This window comes from Patella vulgata, chromosome 2, assembly GCF_932274485.2.
Source record: "Patella vulgata chromosome 2, xgPatVulg1.2, whole genome shotgun sequence".
NCBI lineage: Eukaryota > Metazoa > Mollusca > Gastropoda > Patellidae > Patella > Patella vulgata.
The window spans coordinates 4078934-4099141 of NC_065880.2; the positions used below are offsets into that span (position 1 = coordinate 4078934).

The 20208-nt window shown below is 34.9% G+C and overlaps 2 protein-coding genes across 7 annotated transcripts; one reads left to right on the plus strand and one right to left on the minus strand.

The window, feature by feature from the left end:
* Nucleotides 1–839: 839 nt before the first annotated feature.
* On the minus strand, nt 840–9842 carry LOC126811031 (uncharacterized). 3 transcript variants are annotated; one of them, XM_056099216.1, is made up of 8 exons: nt 9367–9842; nt 8654–8738; nt 5842–6198; nt 5219–5569; nt 4660–4737; nt 3522–3578; nt 2509–2623; nt 840–2230 (listed from the first exon to the last, which is right to left on the minus strand). In XM_056099216.1, the coding sequence occupies exons 3-8, from the start codon at nt 6023–6025 to the stop codon at nt 1876–1878; spliced, it is 1140 nt and encodes a 379-aa protein (XP_055955191.1). In that variant the 5' UTR covers nt 6026–6198; nt 8654–8738; nt 9367–9842; the 3' UTR covers nt 840–1875. The 3 variants fall into 3 exon arrangements, with proteins under 3 accessions (XP_055955191.1, XP_055955189.1, XP_055955190.1); XM_056099214.1 differs by lacking the exon at nt 8654–8738 and having other exon boundaries at nt 5842–6201; XM_056099215.1 differs by lacking the exons at nt 3522–3578; nt 8654–8738 and having other exon boundaries at nt 5842–6201.
* A 1462-nt stretch (nt 9843–11304) lies between these two features.
* LOC126810669 (uncharacterized) lies at nt 11305–19296 on the plus strand. 4 transcript variants are annotated; one of them, XM_056099217.1, is made up of 8 exons: nt 11305–12215; nt 12367–12726; nt 13000–13350; nt 13832–13909; nt 14959–15015; nt 15976–16053; nt 16253–16349; nt 17257–19296. In XM_056099217.1, exons 1-8 carry the CDS (start codon nt 12176–12178, stop codon nt 17948–17950), a joined length of 1755 nt encoding a protein of 584 aa, XP_055955192.1. In that variant the 5' UTR covers nt 11305–12175; the 3' UTR covers nt 17951–19296. The 4 variants fall into 4 exon arrangements, with proteins under 4 accessions (XP_055955192.1, XP_055955193.1, XP_055955195.1 ...); XM_056099218.1 differs by having other exon boundaries at nt 12370–12726; XM_056099220.1 differs by having other exon boundaries at nt 11305–12136.
* Nucleotides 19297–20208: the final 912 nt, after the last annotated feature.

The following is a 20208-nucleotide window of genomic DNA, read 5'->3' on the forward strand; positions in this document are numbered from 1 at the left end:
ATTGATAGAACTAGCTGAGGCATTTAGATTTAGAATGAGAGCGCGCCTAGAATAATTCGCTTATGAGACGTCTCCCAACACGACATTTTCAAAAAACGACGCATCTTTTGCGACACCCACCCGGTACCTTTACGTCACCCACCCACATACACCAAAGCGCTACATCCGGCTTTGCACACAAGCCTTGTGCTTCCTTGGTCAATCAAAACGCACATTGGCCTTCCTTTCTTTTCCGTCGGCTGCAACATAAGCGGTTTTGCAACTAAATGCAACGAGGCAGTGTGAAGTTGAATCGTTTTTCGTTATTTGTTATTCATCAATAACGAATAACAAGGTGTTCAAGATTCAAATATGCAGCTAGCCATGACTAGAATGATGGATGCCAAGTATCCTCAAGCAGCATAAAACACAACAAACAATCCAAATTGTTATCCAAGCAGCGAATAACGAGATATTTGTTATTCGTTTTTCACCTCGTTATTCGTGATTCACATATGGAGGTGTTCATGCATCTTTGATGAGGATATTTCAGGATTTAATTGAACACGATCACTAGACAACAATAGAATAATAGATTGCAGAGTATCCTATAGCAGTATAGTCGGTAAATAAACCAGATTGTTGTTATTCAAGCGGTGAATAACAAATAACGAGGTGGTCTGTCTCGTTTTTGGCGAATAACGAGGTACAAGCTACCTCGTTATTCGTTATTTAACAAGTTATTCGTGATTCAAATATGCAGCTAGCCATGACTAGAATGATGGATGCCAAGTATCATCTGGGCGACATAGCTCCAAACACATGATTAATAATAGACGGACTAAATTATATCATAAATCATATACATAAATTTACCAACAACAAGTTCAACTTGTATACAATCTAAACATATATCACAGTCTACAAAAATGATGAAAATACAATTATATAGCTTAAATATTACAAACAATTTAATCATTCCTAATATGGACATTTGATATACAGACCATTAAATCAAACCTAATATGGACAGTATAAAGTTTAATATTTTATAAACAACTCTAATCAAACCTAATATGAACAGTATATTGTTTAATATATTACATACAATTTAATTATCCTAATATGGACATTTTATGGACAGAACACGGTTTTTATCGGATACAATCACGACGTTTCAACAAGTATCCTCTTATCGTTATCATGCACACAAAATGTAATCTAACCTAATATATAAGTAAATATGAAACGGGGTTTAACGTCCTACTGTTATGCTCCGATTGGGCTAATGAAGACGGTCATATACCATACACTGGGCTAAGAATGAAATTTTTCCCGAACCGCGGCTTTACGGGCATACTGAGTTTCAACTGTCAGTGATTCTTGTACGTGTACGCCAATGTGTACATGGAACCTGGGTTCTTCGTACCTCCCGCATATATTACAAACACTGTAACCTAATATGGACATCAAAATATATTACAATATGGACGTTATGTAGTTATCTGTAATCTATTGTATAGTAAACAATTCAATGGCTATGTACAATTATACTAAACTTTTCAATCCTTTAATATGGTCGCTTTTAGTAGCAGGGGGCAAAGTGGGTTGGGTGTATCTATTCGTTTTAATGTAATTTGTCTTTTGGTTTTTTTTAAAAAGTTATTCTGATGAAATAGTATCTTGTAAACAAGGCTATACTTCCACAAGGCACCTATATTGCCAATTGAAGCATTTTGTAAATACGTATTTTAATTTAAGTAGTATAGGGCAAAGTGCTTGTCCCTGTTCAACCATGACCTATTTATACTGAGCTTAAATAAATTAAATAACCCTTTGACCTACATACAATTACCATGTGTCACGCAAACGGTGTGACTTAATAGTGCGTCAAGTTCAAGTTATGACGCTAAGGTATGTATTGTCCTTAGAACGCTGTTCATTTGTGTTGGCTAAGGTATTTTCATAATTAACATTGGTAGGGGCTTCTGGTTGAACCTGCTTCGGATTACTCGGAGCAATGTAACCATGTTCTGTCACATTCGGAACTGTGGAGTTTTGCGGTTCACTGAAAGTCATTGTATCTGATCCGTCTATATTCGTCAGGCCTGTATAATGGTGTTCCGGTCCACTGTTATTCACGGTATCGGGTACGCTGTTCACCAAACCTGCATACGTACATGTATCTGATGCATTTACAGGACGCGGGAGAGTTTGACCTTCTTGCGAACGTTGTGTCCGTTTCATCTTTCTGAAGAGCAAAATACATTATTCATTAGATCAATTCATTTTTCATTATTCAATACACGACTGAGTAATAGATTGATGCCTCCTTCTTTTAAGCGAGCCTGACCCTAACAGACAAAGACTTGTTGACCTCCATAACAATTGTAAAATTAAGACTTGAATCTATTGGTAAAATTAAGTACATACACACCACCTGATATAATAAACTCACCAATATAGATACATACCTTCTGATACCAATATAGATACATATCCATTGATATAATAAATATAGATACATACCTTCTGATACAATAAACACCACCAATAAACCATGTTATGATTAGAAGTAAAGATACCACTATTATACCAACTGTTAGTCCTGTAATAACATCACCATTGTTGTTGTTACTGTTACCTGCAATGGTTGATATATTAGTTCACGCAATTATTTTGTTATATTTATAAACATATCTTTTACGCTAATACAATCCCCCCCCCACACACACACACACACACACGCGCATTATAGAGAGATTCAGTTAAAAGCTTGTTTAAACTAAAGGGTAGATTATTCCATACAACCGGGGATTGGAGATTAAAAGCGTGCTCGCCATAACAGAATAGTAGAACAGTTTTGAGCTTTAAAAGCGGTTTATCTCACGTACGTAATGTTCAACCAGGTGTATAAAGTTGTAGAAGATCAGGGAAGTAAACATAGTTAGACATTTAAAAGAAAGTAATAAAATCTTAAAATCAATTCGATATTTAACAGGTAACTAGTGTAAATTACAACAAAACAGGGGTTATGTAATCACATTTCTTAGTTAAAGTAACAAGTCTAGCTGTAGTATTATGTAATTTGTGTCATTTATCTATGAGATGTAAGTGTAAACAAACTGACAATTAATTAAAATTAGCTAATCGAGAATTAACAAGTGATTTAGTGCCACAGTTAAAAATTTACGTATTTTACCTATATTTCTGATTTTAAAATAGCACAGTTTACAAATAGTATTTACTTGAACTCCCTTAAGCATGAAACTGTCTACAATTGCGCAAATGTAAGAAGAAAAAATATCACCAGTTGGGAGGGGGTACAATAAAACAAATCTTCGTTTTTTACGATGCAGCATAGCTTTCGGTCCGTAGTGTACAAATCCCTTGAACAGGACCCTTAGACATGTGATCGGCACTAAAAATGAATTGGTTCACTTATTCTTATTACTTATTCTTATTCTATGATCGGGTGATGTAGAAATGAAGGGCTCTTTTTGTTTTTAAAATAAGTGATGTAGAATTTTTTATATACTCACTTGAAGCAGTAGAAGGAGACCCACAATCACCACATGTTATATTTGTTATAGCTGCACCTATGATAAACAAAGAAATATAGATATACATGTCAAATGGGTTTTAACGTCATACTTTACGTCAACAACTCATACGTCATGAAATGCGCTATAAAAGACATTTTTCCCAGATAGCGATGTTTCCGCCAACTCTTCGCTGAATTATAACTGTCAAGGATTCTTCCTCGGTATTTGTCCCATCCGAACAACTAGACGCTTTTCGTTACCAGCACTAACAATCAGAAGGTATTTTATTTAAATCCGAATATTAAAAATGGAAGCTACACGTGACATATCAAGGTATGTGAAACCCTGCTCTGGATTCATTTTTATTTATTTCCCACTGATTGTTTCTCTAGTCGTGGAAAATTTAACAATTTAGAAAGGCAGCCAAACTAGAGTCCCCGGTTATTATTCTCGCACGCATCACAAAATCAAAAATGCTGATGAAAAAAAGGCATGCAAACTATTATCAAGCCATCATCCAGGACCTATTAGGATTGTGTAAAAGACATAATGAACATTAACTGGATAAGAATATTGATAATTATAACACTAGAATATATCGTACATTTTAATTTCTACATAGAGAGAGGGAGACTTAAATTTTGAAGACTACATTAAAATTGTACCATAACTTTGTGGTGTGGGCAGGGAGTTTGGGAGGGGTAGGGGGTGTGTGTTAATGTGGCCACACGTGCATACACTATTGTGGTATGCCTATGCGTCTTGCAGCTATGTAAAGCACAAAGGTGTTTTCTCTTCCATATAAACAGCACAACTGTTAATAGGGAATGCATTAAATCTGCTTGGCTTCAAAAGCGGGACATTCCAGCTACAAAGGCTGGTAATGAAGCCGTTTAAAATTTCTTGAGAACAAGGTTTGCTCACAGAACTCTTATAATTATACATTTTATTCTAACCTGCTTGTATATATATCAAAATATAATCATCTTCTTCAACAGGTATGTTATCCAGTACCACATGGTAAATTTTGTCTTTATCTAGATTAGGGTGTTGTATTATATACCAGACACCAGAAAAGATAAAATCGTAAACTTAAATGATTAGGAATAAATATCCAAACTGATAATACACTCACCTGGAGCTGGACAATCATCACAGGTTATATTTATATTTGGACAATCATGTATACAAGCTGTACTTGTATTTGATGAACCTGTAACATAATACGTATGTGTGGTAAACAAATCGTTCTGTAATGCAATACATTTATACAGGCTATATGGTATAACTTTAGTTCTGGGAAGTATGGAGAATTAGCAAAACCAAATAGATCACAAAGGGTCTAAAGGTGGAGAAAAAACAAATTCAAACTTAGTCGTGGTTATTTTTTTTCAAAAATATTGTGATTGCCAATCTGAAAAGATAAAAGATAGAGAAATTTGTCGGGTATATTTTATACGGAACGAAACATTTTTTTTTGTTTACGAAATATATCATCATTCTAGATTTACTTATAAGGATTAGACTACTTTAACTTACAGATTTACATACTAGTAGACATGTTACTTTGTGACTCAAACACGTGTTGGGGGCATACCTGCTATGGGCCTATAATTAGATCGGTTAAGCTTTATAGATTAGCATGTTTACTTGGATTGGCCACAGAACTCTTATAATTTTCAATTTATTCTAACCTGCTTGTATGTATATCAAAATATAATCATCTCTATCAACAGGTATGTTATCCAGTACTACATGGTAAATCTTGTCTCCAGAAATTAAGAGGTCTCTCAAACCATAGAATAAACCACCTCCATCTCCACTGGGTAATAAAGTCTGATTCTCTGAATAAATCTTCACGTTGTAACTTGATTCTTCTGTCAGATCAATGTAGATACTTTCTACCAGTAATGGTTCAGTACTTGCTATATTACAACATCTAGTAATTGTTGTACTCGTAGTTTTGGCTTTACCAGAGTAATATAAAAAAGCTGCATCTTGAATATTTACATCTGTGATTTCCAGGATGTTGTGCGACTGATTATCTGTATATCAATTTAGAAAAAAAAGCATAAACCAATCAAGTTAGCTGTGGGCGTTGTGTTGGGTTAAGCAAATCAAATGGGGTTTAACGTCCTACTTTTCTGCACAGACTGGGCTAGACCAACACCGAGAACAACACGAGACCTCCTGGTGTACATGCTGAGTTAAGTTGGGTCATGTCTTTGTGACAGTAACACATGGTGAATTGAAACCATTGTAACTAACACTCTTCAGTTTATATTTTTATTAGTGTTTTTCTATGAAGATAACTTACCTGGAACACAGAAGTATGGATAACGCATATAATCATAACTGGTATTAGGACTGTAAGGAGATGTGACGGTACAAGTTGGTTGATTTGAACAGTTTCTATAAACTGATAAACGATATGACTGGTTAACCCTAACATATTCATTAAGGTGTTGGTGTCTACAGCATGTTGCATTACATATCTCCATCTTATCTTGAGGGCATGCTTCCCCGGGATTTCTGCCATATGCAATGTAAGTATTACCGTTGTCATTTACTGCTATAACCTGATCATCTGGACAGGTTAAAGTATGTTGTGAACATGGTGATCCTGGTTGTCTATAGCAACCATAAATGGTCTGACAATCAACAATAACAAACACTGCTGGAATATAAACAAATATGATTGTATTACTTGTGTAAAAGGATATGGTTATATTACTGTTATTAAAGAATATAATTTTTTACAGAATTAATCCATAAATTGTGGTAGTTGTGAGTTGGATTTTAGAGATGTAGATACTGTTAGGAAGCATAATTGGTTTAAGAAAACGGGCTGTGTCCTATAGGCCTGCAGCCAAAATTTCTAACGTGAAGTTCCCCTACAAGGCCCTCCCTAATAAACAAACTATACATGTTTGAAAAGCATATCACCTCGGTGGAAGCGGACGTAAAATACAACTAACCCATCATCGTTTGAAAAGCTTATAACACCAGGAACACAAATCCAGAGAGTTCCTAGCAAACGTTTGCACTAACTCGATTTAGGGCATCATGAAAATTGTGATAATTGTCAAGCAAATGCGATATTATACTAACAATTGTGAAGTTGACATAAAATTAAATATTGGTGAAAACACTCGATGCCTTCATCCTATGCAAAGAATATGCTATGGGTTAAATTTTTATTTAAAGCAAAATACAGAACACATAATGGACAGGGGGATATGCAGAATTTGGTCAATCAATTTAATGGTGAAAGGAATTATTTCCCTTTATGGAAAATATCAATAATCATTGATAACAATATTTTGTTTAAAGAATTTATTCGATGACCTGAATAGGATTTACTGACAGACTAGGGCCTATATAACTTTTTTTCAGATAGGATTTGAGGCTAAAGGTCTAACAAAATATTTAAACTGAAACATAGCATCTACAGATATTTAGTTTTCTCACTAAAATAGATATGGACAAAACTAAATAATACTGTAAAGGGAGTGACAATATTGTAATGAAGAGAAAAAAATCAAATGGAGTTTTTAAACTAGGGTATGTCTAACTGTTCTGTACCAACCCGTATAATGAAGATGAGCATACGTCATACATGATAGTTGAGCATTGTACGTGTACAGCTAGTATGTAAATGTCAGGGAGCCGCGGTGACTCAGTAAAGGGTTGGCTCACTTATCGGGCGGCCCAGGGTTTGATCCTAGTCCCCTTATCCGTGGCTCAATAATCAGGAGATCCGGGGTTTGATCCCCGTGTTGACATAAACAGTTCCCCAAACTTTCCAGCGTTGTTTCACCTTGTCAGTGAAGCAGGAAGTTGGGGTGGGGGGGGCTGTGATGGACAGCCTCTAGTTATTTGGATGGAAAATATTACCGAGGTCCCGTGCACACGTTGGCGTGCACGTAAAATAACTTTAAATTTGAAATAAAGTGTAGACCGTAACGTTGCTGTTTGGACCAAATTCACCCCATTTGATAGTAGAGACTTTTGGCAAGCGTAAATTCCTGGTCCGTATTGCGTATCCGTAACGATTTTGCGTGTGACGTCATCAATGCGTGTGTATTTCTCATACGTGATACGGCACACGGATACGGCAGCACGTATCGAACAGCTTTCATACGGAAAAGGTCCGTATAACATCGTCGTCTTTTTATCGTATTTTGTTGTGCCGTAGCGTTTTAATGAATCTATGTGTAGGGCCTATCCTAGAACACGAAGTTGTATATTTGATGTGATTTTAACCATGGCAAAGACTGGAATTTAATCATTACTTTTGATGAGCTTTTAGCGGAATTTTCATATTTTTCCTTTCTGTCTGCACGCTTCTTGATCAACGTGCTAAATTTAGGGAGGTGGAACCTTGCAAATCTCTAAAAGGGGTATATTTTTAATAAGATTCGTAACTAATTTTTAATTTTTTTAAAAATAACTCAGCCACTGTCGAACGAGGTATATTTTTAATAAGATTCGACACTAATTTTTTATTTTTTTTATTTTTCTTTGTTTTAAATAACTCAGCCACTGTCGAACGAGGGAGCCACGGTGGCTAGGTGGTTAAGACGCTGGCTCGCTGGCCTGGAGGTCGGGTGTTCGATCCCTGCATTGGCCGAGAAATTTCATCCAGATTTTCCGACGTGGTTTCCCCTTGTCAGTGGTGCAGAACGGAGGGTCTGACAAGGACAGCCATCTAGTCCTTCGGATGAGACGAAAAACGGAGGTTCCGTGTATATATTGGAATGCACGTAAAAGATCCCCTGGCAGCTGGAATTCGATATAAGAGTAGGCGATAGTGCCGCTGCCCGGGCAAAATTTCCCTCATAGCACACTATGACGTATGCACGTCTTCATTAGCCCAGTATAGGAGCAGAACAGTGGGACGTTAAACCCCATTTCATTTTCTGTTGATCTTGCTTGGTAGATAACTGCCATCATGCTGTAATAGAACTACGCTCAGCTCAGCTACCCATACGTAGACGGCGCGAAAATCTGCCAAAACTCTTAAACTAAATTAACGCAACGTATCACGTGACGATACGGATACGTTATATGGATGGGAAAAATTCCACTTGCCAAAAGTCTCTAATGTATGGCGGGCGTATACGTACATCTTCATTATCCTCCATTTGATTTTCATTTCTCTTCATTACAATTGCCACTCCCATACAGTATTATTTAGGATTTGCCATATATCTATTTTAATGAGAAAATTACATATAGATGCTTTGTTTCAATTCAAATATTTAGCCTTAAATCTTATCTGAACTAAAAGTTTACAGATATATTAGTAGAAATACTGTTTTGGGAGGACTCATACGCCGCCCCCCCCCCCCCCAACCTCCCAGATTCCTTGAACCGTCCATTTTTCGCGTTATGTATTTCAGTTTTTCGGGCACAAGCATCAGAGAATAGAGAATGCGACCGTATCTCATGGAAATATAATTGTGCAAATAATTAAAAATAAACAACCATCACATATTCTTTGCCGAGGATGGAGGCATTGGGTGTTTTCGCCAATATTTAATTTTATGTCAACTTCACAATTGTTAGTATAAATATAAAATTTACTTGAAAATTATCACAATTTTCATCTGGCCCTAAATCGAGTTAGTGCAAACACTTTGCTTGGAACTCTCTGGATTGGTGTTCCTTCTGTTATAAGCTTTCCAAAAATATATAGTTTGTTTATTTGGGCGGACCATGTAGCGGAATTGTGTTTCTAATCAAGCTAGAAATTTCGGCTGCAGGCCTACTACTGAATACGACCATTTGGAAAAGTGGACGAATTTAATCATTAATACCGATATAAAAGTTATATTACCTGTTGTTAGAAGTAATAAATACTTGATCGTATTATACATGTTTCCGATATACACGCTGGCCTTTTATCTTTTATTCCTGATATATTTGTAATTAGATTATTCTAATTGCATGGTTATCACACATTCAAAATATATTAATTGTTGTTTGTGTCCAATGTTGAATTTTTAGATCAGCACAAGGTATACAGAGTTAAATCGGCACAGCATATACTAGTTAATATTCGACTTGTAATCAGCACATCATATACTAGTTAATATTCGACTTGTAATTAGCACATCATATACTAGTTAATATTCGACTTGTAATCAGCACATCATATACTAGTTAATATTCGACTTGTAATTAGCACACCATACTAGTTAATATTCAATGTTAAGCACACCGTATACTAGTTAATACTCAATGTTAAGTACACCGTATACTAGTTAATATTCAATGTTAAGCACATCGTATAATAGTTAATATTCAATGTTAAGAACACCATAGTTAATATTCAACGTTAAAAGCATACCATATACTAGTTAATAACGGGTATTACAGTTGAATATAAAACCAAACTCGCAAAGAAGGGACCCGAGTATAATTTTGGCTGACTACCTGTTTGTAGACACGTGATATTTGTAAGCGTGCAATACCATAATTGTCATTCAATATATATATATATATTCAATTATACCATGAATAATATATGATATACATGCACAATGTAAGTGTATTAGCTAGTTACACAATACATGTCTGTTAGCTAACCATACATATATGTAACTAATACTATTGTTATTTATCGATATACTGTAAAATAAGAGGGTAGCCATGGTGACTCAGTGAATAAAGCACTCGCTCCTTGACCAGGGGTCCAGGGTTCAATCTTGGTGGTATTCCATTGTCCTACGCAAGGACTAACGTCTAGTCGTATGGTGAGAGGTTCCGTGTACATGTTGGCGTGTACGTAAAAGAACCCTTGTCAGTCGGAATTCGAAATAAGAGTTTCCTCATAGCACACAGTGTGTCCGTCTTCATAAGCTCAGCTGCTGCAATAAAGAAAGACGTTAAAGTAGCTAAGTCTCTAACTCAACATTATCCAAAGTCTTACAGGTTGAAAACACGAATTATTTCTCAATTCAAATCAACATTGATGTTGTGATCTCACCAGGAAAATTAGGCTTCTGACATCCAATATTTATGACAAAATAAACATTTTACCATTGGTACAAGAAATCGTGTACTTTAGTGCGTTTCCGCGTCATTGGTAACAAGTGGCCATAAAGAACGAGGCTAGACATATTCCATAATTCATGTCAAACGGTGACCCCATATCTTATCTGGAGAGTATGCGCAATAGACTGGAATAACCAGACTCTAGAAATCGCTATTCGGTTATGCTGTATTTCGCTGGATATAACTGATTTGAAATTAGAGTCAAAACGGAAACAACTGAATGTAAATCGTATTATATACAATCAGATTACATTATTATATGCGTTGCGACACATTTGGGTATGATTTCTGTTATATTCACAGCGTTGCAGTATTTTCTATTTGTACAGTTCTTTACAATTCACAAGTTGATATGATTTAAATGTGATGACTGACAACCGCTTTGTTCCCAACATATAAATATAACTAATTATACACATCTATTATGTTAGAAATCACGAACACGTATTCACTTTCTATTATTCAATATTCTTTAACAAATCTTCAAATACAATTTTTATTCACGTCATTATCCGACATGTCGCTAGATACAATTATTTCCTTACAATAGAAACATATTAAATGTTTAATATGAACAGAATCGAACCTTTAAGGTTAAAAACTACGCAATAGAACCTGGCATAAATTCAACTTTACACTGTCGATTTATCAACAGATTTTGATCTATATATTTCCCAATAAACGTACTGTATCTGTATATGTATATGAGAGATGTACAGATCTTTATTAGTGGATCTACAGAGATCTCAAACAATCATCTTCTACTGATACACTTAGTGGATATATATTAAAAAGCTCTGGATCAATTGGTCTACAAAGATACAGGTGTCTCTTTTGTCGCTATGTGTAGAATACTATTCGGGTGAACAATAGAGTTAACAATGTTGTGACTTTAACTTGAAGTCGGGTATAATCAACTACTTATATCGGGACGTAGACTTTCTACTCACGGTGTAAATAACTATTTTCTGATGAACATTATTATTATAATTATCAAAAATAACGAGATGCGAGATTTTAACAACATATTCAATGATGTAAATACTGTAATATGTAACCGATAATATCAGATATTAACTAATGGATTTTAAATTATGTATTGGTTGTGTGTGTTGATTTATGCCGAATATAAATGATATAATGTGTGCTGATTAGCGTTGAATATAAACCATGTAATTTGTGCTGATTCACTTTGAATATTAACTGATGAAATATGTGTAAATAAGCGTTGAATATAATCGATGTAGTGTGTGTTCACTCACGTCGAATATAAATGATCAAATGTGTGCTGATTAAATGAAATGAAATGAAATGTTGTTTAATGGCACGTCGTGTGCTGATTAGCATTGAATATTAACTGAATAGCCTGGAATGTCAGCTAGTGTAATGGGTGCTGATTAGTGTTAATCTATTTGTGTTATATCGATTTTTATATGAATTCAGGTTTGACTAGATTAATTCAACCTCTCATATAATAAGGCTCGAAGCACGGACAAACCACTGGTTCAGGACAATTTCACTTACTAACTATCAGGAAGAATTTTTAAAAGGTCAGCGTGGTTAGTGTTAGTGTAAACGAGTTTATCACCATGTCTAATATGATCAAGTATTTATTACTTCTAATAACAGGTAATATGTTATAAATAGCTGTTTATGTTATACATTTATGTTATAAACAGTTGTTTATGGTTGTTTAAGTTATAAGTCTGTAAGAATTGCATTTATGTTAAGCTCATTGTCAAGGTCATCGATAATACATCTATATTTGTTTGCATTTCAGCAGTGTTTGTTATTGTTGAATGTCAGACCACTTATGGTTGCTATAGACAACCAGAATCACCTTGTTCACAACATACTTTAACCTGTCAAGATGATCAAGTTATAGCAGTAAATGAATACGGTAATACTTACATTGCATATGGCAGAAATCCCGGGGAAGCATGCCCTCAAGATAAGATGGAGATATGTAATGCAACATGCTGTAGACACCAACACCGTAATGAATATGTTAGGGTTAACCAGACATATCGTTTATCAGTTTATAGAAACTGTTCAAATCAACCAACCTGTACCGTCACATCTCCTTACAGTCCTAATACCAGTTATGAATATATGCGTTATCCATACTTCTGTGTTCCAGGTAAGTTATCTTCATAGAAAAACACTAATAAAAATATAAACTGAAGAGTGTTACTTACAATGGTTTCAATTCACCATGTGTTACTGTCACAAAGACATGACCCAACTTAACTCAGCATGTACACCAGGAGGTCTCGTGTTGTTCTCGGTGTTGGTCTAGCCCAATCAGTGCAGAAAAGTAGGACGTTAAACCCCATTTGATTTGCTTAACCCAACACAACGCCCACAGCTAACTTGATTGGTTTATGCTTTTTTTTTCTAAATTGATATACAGATAATCAGTCGCACAACATCCTGGAGATCACAGATGTAAATATTCAAGATGCAGCTTTTTTATATTACTCTGGTAAAGCCAACACTACAAGTACAACAATTACTAGATGTTGTAATATAGCAAGTACTGAACCATTACTGGTAGAAAGTACCTACATTGATCTGACAGAAGAATCAAGTTACAACGTGAAGATTTATTCAGAGAATCAGACTTTATTACCCAGTGGAGATGGAGGTGGTTTATTCTATGGTTTGAGAGACCTCTTAATTTCTGGAGACAAGATTTACCATGTAGTACTGGATAACATACCTGTTGATAGAGATGATTATATTTTGATATACATACAAGCAGGTTAGAAAAAATTGAAAATTATAAGAGTTTTGTGGCCAATCCAAGTAAACATGCTAATCTATAAAGCTTAACCGATCTAATTATAGGCCCATAGCAGATATGCCCCCAACACGTGTTTGAGTCACAAAGTAACATGTCTACAGTATGTAAATCTCTAAGTTAAAGTAGTCTAATCCTTATAAGTAAATCTAGAATGATGATATATTTCGTAAACAAAAAAAAAATGTTTCGTTCCGTATAAAATATACCCGACAAATTTCTCTATCTTTTATCTTTTCAGATTGGCAATCACAATATTTTTGAAAAAAAATAACCACGACTAAGTTTGAATTTGTTTTTTCTCCACCTTTAGACCCTTTGTGATCTATTTGGTTTTGCTAATTCTCCATACTTCCCAGAACTAAAGTTATACCATATAGCCTGTATAAATGTATTGCATTACAGAACGATTTGTTTACCACACATACGTATTATGTTACAGGTTCATCAAATACAAGTACAGCTTGTGACCATGATTGTCCAAATATAAATATAACCTGTGATGATTGTCCAGCTCCAGGTGAGTGTATAATCAGTTTGGATATTTATTCCTAATCATTTAAGTTTACGATTTTATCTTTTCTGGTGTCTGGTATATAATACAACACCCTACTGGATAACATACCTGTTGAAGAAAATGATTATATTTTGATATATATACAAGCAGGTTAGAATAAAATGTATAATTATAAGAGTTCTGTGAGCAAACCTTGTTCTCAAGAAATTTTAAACGGCTTCTTTACCAGCCTTTGTAGCTGGAATGTCCCGCTTTTGAAGCCAAGCAGATTTAATGCATTCCCTATTAACAGTTGTGCTGTTTATATGGAAGAGAAAACACCTTTGTGCTTTACATAGCTGCAAGACGCATAGGCATACCACAATAGTGTATGCACGTGTGGCCACATTAACACACACCCCCTACCCCTCCCAAACTCCCTGCCCACACCACAAAGTTATGGTACAATTTTAATGTAGTCTTCAAAATTTAAGTCTCCCTCTCTCTATGTAGAAATTAAAATGTACGATATATTCGAGTGTTATAATTATCAATATCCTTATCCAGTTAATGTCTATTATGTCTTTTACACAATCCTAACAGGTCCTGGATGATGGCTTGATAATAGTTTGCATGCCTTTTTTTCATCAGCATTTTTGATTTTGTGATGCGTGCGAGGATAATAACCGGGGACTCTAGTTTGGCTGCCTTTCTAAATTGTTAAATTTTCCACGACTAGAGAAACAATCAGTGGGAAATAAATAAAGATGAATCCAGAGTAGGGTTTCACATATCGTGATATGTCACGTGTAGCTTCCATTTTTAATATTCGGATTTAAATAAAATACCTTCTGATTCTTAGTGCTGGTAACGAAAAGCGTCTAGTTGTTCGGATGGGACAAATACCGAGGAAGAATCCTTGACAGTTGTAATTCAGCGAAGAGTTGGAGGAAACATCGCTATCTGGGAAAAATGTCTTTTATAGCGCATTTCATGACGTATGAGTTGTTGACGTAAAGTATGACGTTAAAACCCATTTGACATGTATATCTATATTTCTTTGTTTATCATAGGTGCAGCTATAACAAATATAACATGTGGTGATTGTGGGTCTCCTTCTACTGCTTCAAGTGAGTATATAAAAAATTCTACATCACTTATTTTAAAAACAAAAAGAGCCCTTCATTTCTACATCACCCGATCATAGAATAAGAATAAGTAATAAGAATAAGTGAACCAATTCATTTTTAGTGCCGATCACGTGTCTAAGGGTCCTGTTCAAGGGATTTGTACACTACGGACCGAAAGCTATGCTGCATCGTAAAAAACGAAGATTTGTTTTATTGTACCCCCTCCCAACTGGTGATATTTTTTCTTCTTACATTTGCGCAATTGTAGACAGTTTCATGCTTAAGGGAGTTCAAGTAAATACTATTTGTAAACTGTGCTATTTTAAAATCAGAAATATAGGTAAAATACGTAAATTTTTAACTGTGGCACTAAATCACTTGTTAATTCTCGATTAGCTAATTTTAATTAATTGTCAGTTTGTTTACACTTACATCTCATAGATAAATGACACAAATTACATAATACTACAGCTAGACTTGTTACTTTAACTAAGAAATGTGATTACATAACCCCTGTTTTGTTGTAATTTACACTAGTTACCTGTTAAATATCGAAGTGATTTTAAGATTTTATTACTTTCTTTTAAATGTCTAAATCTGTTTACTTCCCTGATCTTCTACAACTTTATACCCCTGGTTGAACATTACGTACGTGAGATAAACCACTTTTAGAATGATGATATATTTCGTAAACAAAAAAAAATGTTTCGTTCCGTATAAAATATACCCGACAAATTTCTCTATCTTTTATCTTTTCAGATTGGCAATCACAATATTTTTGAAAAAAAATAACCACGACTAATTTTGAATTTGTTTTTTCTCCACCTTTAGAACCTTTGTGATCTATTTGGTTTTGCTAATTCTCCATACTTCCCAGAACTAAAGTTATACCATATAGCCTGTATAAATGTATTGCATTACAGAACGATTTGTTTACCACACATACGTATTATGTTACAGGTTCATCAAATACAAGTACAGCTTGTGACCTTGATTGTCCAAATATAAATATAACCTGTGATGATTGTCCAGCTCCAGGTGAGTGTATAATCAGTTTGGATATTTATTCCTAATCATTTAAGTTTACGATTTTATCTTTTCTGGTGTCTGGTATATAATACAACACCCTAATCTAGATAAAGATATCTGTAAGAGTATTGACAGCTATTATATGATTTCACAGCTTGCTTCATGATATAGATGTAATGTACCATTTATCTAATCTTGTTACTTCCAGAATCTTCAGATGGGTTGGGTATAATAATTGGTTGTGTTGTTGGTGCTGTGGTAGTTATACTGGCAGTGGTTGTAGTTATATCTTACTGTATAATCAGGTAATATATGATATAACTTATATAAACATATAATATACACAGTGCTACAATCTGAAAAATGAAATAGGATTAAACATCAGGGCAAAATTTCCCTCAGAGTAAACTACATGGTGTCATTAGCCCAGTTAATGCAGAAAGATGGGATGTTAAACCCATTTCATTTTATTTTCATTTCCTTACCGTAACCTGTAGTGGGCCTAGTAGCTGTGATTATGGGGAGGGACAAATCTGGGCACCGTCAATAGCCCCATACCACAATAAATGTCAACACAATACGTAATAAGTTTAACACTGAATAAATTTAAAGTATCTAAATCAATGTCATTTTAGAATGTTCAGGGCAGTTTTATTCAAGTTGATATAGAGTTCATATCATATCATATTTATGATTGTTATTGTTTTAATTTGTTACGTCAGGGGCACTAACTTGGTCTCATGGGGAGGGGTCGCCACCTTCTTCCACTACAAAATGCACACAATGTATAGCTTTACACAGCTAATCATCAGATGAATTTATTAACAACGAAGGATTGACGCCCCGCTCCTGCCACCCTCGTATAACGCTTACAATTCTGAAATGGTGTCGCTTTTTATATGGTTTAAAACCTTAAGCATGACATCAAATATTAAAAACAATACCTTAATGGGTGACCAATATCCTGCCAATCCCAACACCAACTACCGCTAATCTCTCTTACCGCTACCATCATCTCACCTCCGAGATTACAGGGAGTTCTCAACACCCGAACACCGCCAATCTATCCTGCCGTAAGCACCAGCTCACCCCCTAGAGGACACCCGAACCCCGCCAATCCCGCCAATCCCGCCTTCAACTACAGAACTCCACTCCTAGGTATTACACATACATTTTATAACTTTATGACATGATGTTGATTTTATTTTCCAGAAGGAAAAATAAATCAGGGGATAATCATCAGGGGTTAGAATATATCAATAATAACAACAGTGGTGAATCTGAATATAATACAATACAAGATGGAGATACAACGCAACACGACATTGGCCGTGATTTTGTCATCATAGCTGCTACACCACAAAAAAACACATCAGAAACTGTCTACTGTGATCCCTGGGATACCCGCATTAAGCTAGACCCCAGAACCCAACCATTAGATTCGAAATTTCAATACAGTGTAGTGAAACCGAAAGACGCCAGACGACAGGGGGGTGGTAAACCATCGGAATATGATCACATCAGTACAAAGATAACCGGAGGTCATTTTGGAAAGGAGGAATTAATAGATCCAACTTACGACCATTTTAAACACAACTCATTAACTCCTGTGGTGAAAGATAAAACGTATTATGATCATATTCCAAAACGTCGCGAACATCCTCTGTCTGATCACTACAGCGATCCTACATATAACCATCTTGGTGAAAAAGGCCAAACCACAAAACCACAACAACAAGACAATCCAACATCCAACAGTCATTACCAACCAAATCTTGATAATCCTTATACTGACCGTACTTATAACCATCTCCGACAACCGCAACGAGAGAACTACACCAAGAAGAATGCTGATGATCCTTATAATGATCCTACCTATAACCACCTGGGTGAAAAGGGTCCATAATCATAGCGAATCACGTGGATATATTCAAAGAAAATAGATAGAAAAGTGTCGCATTATGATGTTCCTGGGATTTGTGATTTGGTATTGACATGGCATTTCGTTTTGAATTTTAAATTCCTCTATTCTAAGGTCCAGTTGGGACAGCTGAGATCGTTCTGGAAATGTTTTAACGCAATATTTTTCACGGATTTTATTCTAACTAGAACTGTTACACTTTCACTTCGCTAAAATATTTCGTTATTTTTTCATGTAGCTTATAAATTTAGTATCACTTCCAATGCGTCCAGTCATATATGTGGCTAAAAGCACGCATTAATGTAACACGAGTGATTTATATTCAATTTTAATTTTTTTTTATAATCTCTAATAATTTTGTCCGGTGAATTACGCAAACAGTCCAAATTGAATGGCAGTCGTTTGTACCTGCTTATTACATTCTACATGTTTCGTGTTGGTTTCGTTGATGAATCAGACATTTGTAATTACTTCCACATTGTCTTCTGGGATATGTTTTCATCTCTTCATAACAAAAGGCGCTGAAAACTAGTATGTCCATAGAATAAACGAGTCTATTTTCAAAAGCTCATTGTGTCTTAAATATTAGTTGATCATAACATCAACATTGATTGAAATAGACCAGTATTGAATTTTGATTCATGTTTTTGATTTCTAACATTATCGATAACCTCAAGTGTTAAATGTATTTTCACATAGCTAAATATTTATTTGTACTTTCACATAGATAAATATTTATGCGTACTTTCTCATAGCTAAATATGTATTTGTACTTTCACATAGCTAAATATTTAGTTAGACTTTCACATAGCAAAATTATTAGTTGTACTTTTATATAGCTAAATATTTAGTTGTACTTTCGCTTTGAAAAATATTTATTTATACCTTCACATACCTAAATATTTAATTGTACTTTCACATTGCAAAATATGTAGTTATACTTTCACATAACTGAATATTTAATTCTACTTTCACAAAGCTAAAATATTATTTGTACTTTGACATAGCTAAACATTTATTTGTACTTTGACATAGCTAAACATTTATTTGTACTTTGACATAGCTAAATATTTTAATTGGATGACGATAACCGGGTTCTGATAAGCATAACCTACATCTTGTATTAGTTTTATTTAATGTTAAATGTACAAACATTGTGTTCATGATGTAAATTTCTTAATTGAACTTTATTATGTGACAAATTCTTAGCGTACTTATGACCTAACTTTTATTATCACTGATTAATTAGGGGTTTTTTTGTAATCTATATTGGCGCAATCGAGCCGCTTTTATCTGGATTTTGAGTACACTATAAATGAATAAATTATGATTAATTCATCTTATTTGTTGACTTTTTCGACTTTAATGTATTTACAGCACGTGCAATATATCGACCCACTAGCGAAAATTGTTTCCGTTTCATCTTAGAGTATAAATACAGTATACATACAGGGGGGTTGGGATGGCCTAGCCTAGTGGTCTAGAGTGTCACGCTTCGACCTCTAGCTGGCCGGTCACCTCTGGCTTGCGGCTGTGGTTTCAATCCCTGGTGTGAGCGTATGTGGCATGGAGATAGGGGCGCCTTCTCAACCTCGTGGGTTTACTCCGGTTTCCTCCCACACGAAAGACCCCTGCGCGTGCGCTAAGATCATGAAAATAAAAAAAAAAGACAACTTGTCTGCGATATCACCTTCGGTGGAAGCTGACGTTAAACACTAACAACAACAACAACAGGGCTGTCTGGGATCTACCTTAAAAACGTATGCCCATTTAAGTCACTACATGAAAGGCGAAGACGATAATGTAAAATCTGAGATGTATTTCCTTTTCTCGGAACTAAACTATAATGGCGCTATTTTTCAACTTGTTTTTAATTTACATTTAAAGATACTGACAGTGGGAGATGATTTTAAATATGTAGTCCGAAATTCGGATCCATTCCTTGATCGTAGAAGGTATGTAGGATAAGATAAAACTAATATGCCCTACAGAAGTACTCTGATAAATTAGATTTCTTTCGAGGGTACATATGTCCTCCTGTGGTCTCAGTAAAGATGGATTTTGTTTAAGAATTGAAAGATGTTTATGAGTTCTGTGGAGCTGTTTAAAAAAGAATTGGTTAAAAGTGTTTTTATTTTTAAGGGCTGATAACGCATTGGACAACTGGGGATAAATCGATGTTTGTGGACTATTCAAATTTTACCTATAAATTGATCTTATCCTCCATTTTTTTTTTTAAATAT